We start from the raw sequence: 8545 nt of genomic DNA, 5'->3' as shown, positions 1-8545 counted from the left end.
GCGAGGTAGATTGTGCACCAATCAGCGGGGAGGGGGGAGGAGGAAACATCAGCAACGCTGGCCGCATCTTTGTTGCTGAAGAGAGGAGAGACAGCGTGTCTGGAGCACTGTCAGCCCGACTACCGGCGCATCTCTCGGAGGGAAAGGTTAGGCTACGTCTCACATCAGTGGCAGCTTCGGAGCGCGCACACACACACGAGCCCTCTGGTGCGGCCACCCACAATGACCGGCTTCCTGGCGTGGTTCTGGAATGAGCGGTTCTGGCTGCCCCACAATGTAACCTGGGCAGACCTGAAGAGCACCGAGGAGGCGGTGTACCCCCAGCCTGAGGACCTGTACCTGGCGGCACCCCTCGCCCTCTGCATCATCACCGTCCGGCTGCTGTTTGAGAGGTAAACCGCCACCAGTCCAATCCACTGACAGGCCATCTAGCCCGCTTACATTACATTACGGTTGTCCCAAGCGGCTTGGGGTACAAAGGAGGTTATAACTACCAACAGCAGCTGCTGCTCGCATAGGCCAAGGTGCATATGAATTGGGCTAGTTTCCTGAAAGCCCAGCGGATAGTGTTGGCTACTCTTTTTATCTACACTAGACAGACAAACATAAGGAAGTGAATTCCTCTGGATATGTCGGCTAAAGTATGTCCCGAGTCCCGACTCCGCGCCGCTTCACCTACACTGAGCATCTCTGCGATTTTGTTACTCCGTCCTGCCGGCGAATGAAAGCAAACGACCGCGGTGGTCTATTCGCCGCCTCTAGAATGAGACACACGCTACGGTGCCATGGACTGTTGAGGGAGTCTCTCTCTCTCTCTCTCTCTCTCTCTCTCTCTCTCTCTCTCTCTCTCTCTCTCGCTGTCCTGCTGTCTCCTGTGGCGTCGCACCTGCCCGGATAGCAGGAGGTAGTGTTGCGCGCATTGTTCGAGAGTAGGGTCTGGGGGAAATGTTAGTTAGGGGATGGTGGGGCTCAGACTAGACAAAAGGCAGCCGAGACATAGACACCCTGCGGCGGAAACATGTCTGTATGTGTCTACCGTGGGCTGCCTGGTGCACAGTGCAGGCTAAACACGAGACAGACAGAGCAACCTTTTTTCGGTAAAACAGTAAACACGACTGAACTTTCTCTCTCTCTCTCTCTCTCTCTCTCTCTCTCTCTCTCTCTCTCTCTCTCTCTCTCTCTCGTGTGATGATGACCTTGTAGTGTCTTGTAGTGCATGACCTAGTTATTGTGACAGATGGGGTGGTGCAGTCATAGTGTTGGCACATGTGTATCACTAACAACCTCTGGGTTACAGGGAGAAGACAAGGCTCTTTGTCATCTCCAGAGCACCACTAGGCCTATATGTCTCCCCATCAGATGGGTCCAATGGGGACTTATTACAGTTGTCTATGTGACGGAGGTCATCTTGCACCTGTTCACCCCCCTCGGGGCTCGAACCTGCAGCCTCGTCAACTACAATGGTCCGGCAATGGGAGACACAGTACGATACCGCTGGGCCAAGAGACTAGTCTCTCGGCCCAACGGCACGAGACTGTATGAGGCTATCGGAGGGATGTTTTATCAACGTTCCACGACAACTCTGCTAGTTAGCCTCCGTTACATCTAGGCACCTTTATGTAACTGAGGAGTTCCTGCGCAGGCCGCCGCTCGAACTCCCCACCTACCAGTCAATGCTCCAGTTCGGGCATGGGAGGCATAGCACGACACCGCTGAGCTAAATGATAGCTCAGCCCTACTGATATTGTATGAGACTTCGGGAGGGAGGTTTGCTAGCGTTCCACACCACACTCTGCTAGTTGGTCTCCGTAACACTCACTCCCCTAAACCTCACTCCAATCCCTGCTCATCGGCTCCAGTGTAACTCAGGTGATCCTGCGCTAGTTTGCCACTTGGGGCTCGAACCCACCACCTACTAGGGGTGGTACGGTTCACAAAATTCACGGTTCGGTTCATATCGCGGTGTCAAGGTCACGGTTTTCGGTTCTCTACGGTTCTTTTTTTTTAGTTCATGATAAATGGTGCACTGTCTAATAGAATCGGACTTATCACTAAATATCCTACATATGGTTTGTATAGGCTTATAATGTGAAAATGGTGTGATTTTAATTGTGTCATCCTCTGATTTGGTCTTATACGCTAATGTTTTAATCAGAGAGACTGGATAAGATACTCCTAGAATCTCTGTTTTACATATTTTTCTGGGCAGTACATGAATTGCGGTTTGCGATGGATTGCACGGTTCGGTTCGGTATGTGTGTGAATTGTACGGTTTCGGTTTTCGGTGCGGTTTGTGCCATCCCTACCACCTACCAGTCATCGCTCCAGTGTCACAATGACAATTGTTGTTGGAGTTTCCCAGGTGGACTTTCACTTACAAGTAACAACATGAATGGCAGTGCCCTATACAGAATCCTGTATCTCTCAGGGTCCTTCCGTAGCTCGTAGGATACCCGTCACCTGAAAGGATCTAATTCAGCATCCTAGATTTGCCTGATGGATATTGTTGAGGGTCCTTACAGCTGACAGTTGTGCTTTCATCACCGAAGGGCCGCATCCGGTATCCCCCTGCTGTTGAATAGTGTTGAGGGCCCTTAACGATGACAATGGTGTTGTCTTCTTCATATAGTCTGTAATGCAGCCCTTAATATTGCTTAAGAATATTGCATGACCTGAGTTCATCCTGTGTCTGAGGTCTTCCTGAGACTAGCCTCCAATCATATGGTAGTTTATTGTCATCATAGTATCCTCATCATAGCCTGTTAACGGCCACAGACAGCTTTTACCAGGTCCGGGATAAAATGATCTGAAAGCCCTTCTGTCTGCTTCCCTGCCTGTTAGTGACATGTTTGAGTGACTCACTGACACTGACTCACTGTGAGTTCCTGACATTAGTGAGCTAACTGATGCCTTGCACTACTCTCCCTTTATTCAGGCTTTCTGTTAGCTGAAGTGCGTCTGTGTCAGTTGGAACTGGTGCTCGCACCCAAACTTTATGCAAAGTGACAGACAGCTGAGGGGTGTGTGAAGGCATTTTGGTGACACGGCTGCTGCTGTATGAGAGGATGGTGTCAGTTTAAAAGTGTTTTAGCCACATGATGCCAAACTGATTAACTTACAGTAATCAGTCTCTCTCTCTCTCTCTCTCTCTCTCTCTCTCTCTCTCTCTCTCTCTCTCTCTCTCTCCCTCTCTCTCTCTCTCTCTCTCTCTCTCTCTCTCTCTCTCTCCCCCCCTCTCTCTCTCTCTCTCTCTCTCTCTCTCTCTCTCTCTCTCACACACACACAGGCACACAGACAACCCCCCCCCACACACACACACATAAATTAGTTATTAGTCATACACCTGTATTGCTTCAGGAACATGTGTATGCAAATGCCTATGTATCCAGAGACTACTGTGGTATGCAAATAGTCAGCAGGATATTTTAATATCAGACGCATGCACACGAGCGCGCGCACACACACACACACACACACACACACACACACACACACACACACACACACACACACACACACACACACACACACACACACACACACACACACACACACACACACACAGCCGGATAGTCAGACATCAGCCACTTCATGTACACATTTGACTTGGAAATGACATTCCAGAGAGGATGGGGAATTTCATATTCACACAGTTAATAGCTTTTTGTTCCTATTCATTGAGCCTGTCTATATTGACACCAGAGACATGTGTATGTGTCCCCATACAGACTTGCAGACACAACAGACGTGTGTTGTGTTTCCCTATTCACTAAGTTGGACATCTTTGAATTTTGGCGTGAATGTCAACAAAAACACTCCGCCATATTGACATGGTGGGAAAACGCGGAGGAGGCGCCTTTGAAAAGATGAAAAACTTGGACGCATGTAACATTCGACTTGTCTCTTGCTGTAGACTAGTGAGATGAACTGTCCTTAAACTGCACTGTTTTGGCATTCTTCCTGTTTTATCTACAGGTTTCACATTTTATCTGCTATGTAGACTCAACCTGTGCTAACTGAAAGCTTTCCCCCATGGCGGTGCTGGCAGCCGCACAATGTAACGTGATTGGGACGGCATTTCGACTTACTGAATACAGACAGAAGAGGTGTGCGTCTGTGTTATATAGGCAAAACACTACATGTGTGGATGTGTGTATTTCTTTGTACTGACACAGGCTTTCCCTCTACTACAGTAATTCCACTGGTGGGCCTCGAAGGTATTCCAAGTGGAACTCTGAAATCGTTTTCTAAAAATCTAAATATTCTTTGTTGCTGTGTTGCTGTTGACTATTCATTTGAGTCATACTGTTTATTGGGCCTGCGGTGGACCCTGAACTTTCGTGAAAGTTTCAAGTGGGCCCCAAGTTGGAAACTGTTGGGAGGCCCTGCTCTACAGACACCAGGGACTTGTGTGTTTTATTATACAGACGGCACCTGGCTGCCTTTCGCCAAACTGCGTTTCGTCACATGCGAGAGTGTTCTGGTTTCCTCACGTAGCCATCTGAGGCTTGTGTAAGTCAGAACCGTTTCTGAACGAATGAGCCAATCAAAAGATTTGCAGGGTGGGATTTTCCATAGATGGGCGGGGTTATGGCTCTTCTTCCACCTGTGGTTCTCAGCTGCATGTATGTGCTGTCAGTTCAATATGAACAGCTAAAGTGGCACGCCATTAAAGATAGCGGACAGATTGTTTATCCATTCACATGCTTGGACTTTTGATAAGGAGCATCATTCGAAAACATGTCGGTGGTGGCGGGTTCCCAGATTGTATTGTCAGAGATTCTAGGAGTATTATCCAGTCTCTCTGGTATCGTGAAGACGAAGACGAAACATACCAGCTGGCGAGAGTCAGGTTACTCTACTACAGGCACAACAAAGCTGTGTATTTTTCTCCACCACATACATCTACTGTACTGTATACGTGTATGTATTCCTGTATACAGACAGCAATGTGAAATCATGTGTGTGTGTGTGTGTGTGTGTGTGTGTGTGTGTGTGTGTGTGTGTGTGTGTGTGTGTGTGTGTGTGTGTGTGTGTGTGTGTGCGTGTGCGTGTGTGTGTGTGTGTTTGCAGGCTGCTGGTGCGTCCGCTGGTGTCTGGTCTGAGGATCGAGGTGAGAGAGGCCCAGAGGGCTCCGCCCAACGCCATACTGGACAAGGTCTACACTGCCATTACCAAGGTAACGCACTGTGACCTTTAACCTCTACACTTTGACCCCATAGACAAGTGCTGGATCTCAAATGATGCACTTGTTTCACTTCAGTGTTCGTGTTTCAGTGTGTATGGCATATTAATTACGTACTGAAACATGCACCATCTGAGACACAGCGAGTGTCTACACTGCCGTTACCAAGGTAACGCACTATGACCTTTCACGTTTACATGTACCCTCTGGTATACAGTCCCAGGAAAAAGTTTGTACACCCTTTGAAATGTCTTACCTTTCTGTCAAAATTGGTCATAAAACATGGTCTGATCTTCCCGGAAATCACAAGAAGGAACAACCAGAGTCTCCTTTAACTAATTCAACCCAAACATTTACAAGTTTTCATATTTTCATTGGCCATAAGATGTAAACATCCACAGGACAGCAAGGCATAAGTAAGTACACCCTTGCATTCAATAGGTTTTAACCCTAAGTTAGTCGCAATAACCTCAACCAGATGTTTCCTGTAGTTGCAGATCAGATTAACAAAACAATCTGGATGTATCTGGTCTCCCTCTTCTTTAGAAAACTGCCTCTCATCAGCAAGGTTTGTGGGATGTCTGGAGTGCATAGCTTTCTTGACTTCATGCCATATAATCTCAATAGTTTTTTGTCAGGGCTTTGGCTGGGCTATTCCAGAATGTGTATTTCATTATTATGAAGCCATTCTGAAGTCAATTTGCTTCTAAAGTATGGGTTGTTGTCACATTTCAGCACCCATCCTCTTGTGTGCTTCAACTGTGTGACAGACTACCTCACTTTTTTTCTGTAAAATATCTCGATAAACTTCTGAGTTCATTGTTCCACTGATAATAGCGAACTGAAAAGGGCCTGAGGCAGCAAGGTAGCCGCAGATAATGATGCTCCCGCCACCATACTCAAAGGTGGAGATGATGTTTTGGTGAAGGTGTGGTTCTCCAGTTCTCCTCCAAACATGACATTGTGTGTTCCCCTGAACAATTCAACTTTGGTTTCAACGTTGGTCTACAGAATATTTTGTAGTAATTCTATGAAGCATATAAATGCTTTTTCGCAAACCTCAAAGGTGCAGCAATATTTTTTGGACAGAAACCCCATTAATTTCAGATTGGCAGAATGAATCCCATTTTTAGCTATTCTTTGGTTACATCTCCTCTTCTGAGTATGGTGGCGGGAGCATCATTATATCCGGCTACCTTGCTGCCTCAGGCCCTTGACAGTTTGCTATTATCAGTGGAACAATGAACTCAAGTTTATTGTGATATTTTACAGAAAAAACGAGAGGAAGTCTGTCACACAGTTGAAGCACACAAGAGTATGGGTCCTGAAATGAGACAACAACCCATACTTTAGAAGCAAATCGACTTTAGAATGGCTTCATAATAATGAAATACACATTCTGGAATAGCCCAGTCAAAGCCCTGACAAAAAACAATTGAGATTATATGGCATGAAGTCAAGAAAGCTATGCACTCCAGACATCCCACAAACCTTGCTGACGAGAGGCAGTACCTAAAGAAGAGGGAGACAAGATACAAAAAGATTGTTCTGTTAATCTGATCTGCAACTACAGGACAAGTCTGGTTGATGATATTGCAACTAACTGAGGGTTAAAACCCACTTAATGCAAGGGTGTACTTACTTATGCCCTGCTCTCCTGTGAATGTTATGACCTTATGACCAATAAAAATATGATAACATGTAAATGTTTGGGTGGAATTGATTAAAGCAGACTCTGATTGTTCCTTCTTGAGATTTCCGGGAAGATCAGACCATGTTTTATGATCAATTTTGACAGAAATGTAAGAAATTTCAAAGGGTGTACAAACTTTTTCCTGGGACTGTATACCGCCATATGTATAATTTACAGTATATAAGGTATAATGTTAACACGGCCATTATCATGGTAACACACTATGATGACCTTAGACATATAGTATCACTGACCCCACAGACAAGGTATACACTGCCGTTACCAAATTAATTTATGACCGTTAACCTTTACCCAACACCATATTGGACAAGGTCGTTACGCACATTACCATGGTGAGTGACACACTATGACCTTGCCCCATTTTGACATAAGGCACCTGTAAAAAATGCCTGCTATATGCCTAAACCCTCTTTGGGAAAAAGTGCCCTCTGCCTATTTTAAAGCTAAGACCCTCTTCTTGTGTTGGAATGTGTTCATTCAGCTCTAACCTACCCACATTGTTAATAAAAAAAAGTCTTACATCTCATGAGCCTGAATGCAGCTCCAGGCACCGTGGTCAATGCAGCGTATACGTAGCATCCAGCATCAATGGGTTAACATAACCATCACTGACCCCACAGACAAGCTATACTCCGCCATTACTGTGGTAACACACTGTGACCTTTACCCTCTAACCTCTGACCCCACAGACACCACCAGGACACCTCCTCACCGACACTCTATCATGCCCCTAAGACTCGAGCCTAGAACAGCATCATTTACTCTGCTGGTCACTATGGCAACAAGCCATACCACTCCATCCTTTCCTCAACATTCTTGAACAGCATTGTTTACTCTCCCCATTACCATGGCAACCACATCCAACAACACAAGCAAGCGCAGCCTCATCAATATCAGTGTGACCTTTAACCTTTGACACATAAAGCATGGCGTGCACACACACTGAGAATGTTTATATGCCGTTCAGTATCCCGAATATGAGGTTTATCCCGGTTATGATCAAATTTGTGTTTGATCTGTGAGTCAGTGTCCAGATCTACATCCTCTCTTCAAATGTGTGTAGCATGGATAACAGCAACAATGTTCTATGGGAATCCCCGGTATCCGGCATAAGATGTTTCCAGGCATCAGTATCTGCACCTATTATATCCTGAATTCTCAAGATACTGAACAAGGGCTTATTCAGGATACTGATGTCGGGAAAAGGGTTCAAACACAAATTCAGGATTCTTTAATATTCTCACTTGTATACACACACACACACACACACACACACACACACACACACACACACACACACACACACACACACACACACACACACACACACACACACACACACACACACACACACACACACACACACACACACACACTGTAATGCTGTGTTGAAATGAGACTTCAAACAGCTTGGCTGGGATGTCTGTAATGTGTGTGTGTGTGTGTGTGTGTGCGTGCGTGCGTGCGTGTGTGCTGTAGCACCCTGATGAGCGTCGTCTCGAGGGCCTGTCTAAACAGCTGGACTGGGACGTGAGGAGTATCCAGCGCTGGTTCTACCGACGCAGAGACCAGGAGAGGCCCAGCACACTGGCACGCTTCTGTGATAGCATGTAACTAACACACACGCATGTGCACACGCACTCACA

The 8545-nt window shown here is 46.3% G+C and overlaps 1 protein-coding gene across 1 annotated transcript in view; it reads left to right on the top strand.

Annotated features, from left to right (window-relative positions):
* Nucleotides 1–222: 222 nt before the first annotated feature.
* Nucleotides 223–8545, top strand: part of LOC134460202 (ceramide synthase 6-like) — a 17974-nt gene continuing 9651 nt past the window's right edge. The window contains exons 1-3 of the mRNA XM_063212653.1: nt 223–392; nt 5074–5179; nt 8379–8509. Coding sequence (XP_063068723.1) covers nt 223–392; nt 5074–5179; nt 8379–8509 — 407 coding nt within the window. The remainder of the gene's footprint in view (nt 393–5073; nt 5180–8378; nt 8510–8545) is intronic.

This window comes from Engraulis encrasicolus, chromosome 12 (assembly GCF_034702125.1).
Source record: "Engraulis encrasicolus isolate BLACKSEA-1 chromosome 12, IST_EnEncr_1.0, whole genome shotgun sequence".
In the NCBI taxonomy this organism is placed as follows: Eukaryota; Metazoa; Chordata; class Actinopteri; order Clupeiformes; family Engraulidae; genus Engraulis; species Engraulis encrasicolus.
The sequence above is the reverse complement of the archived record's forward strand: the minus strand, read 5'-3'. Positions and strand labels throughout refer to the sequence as shown.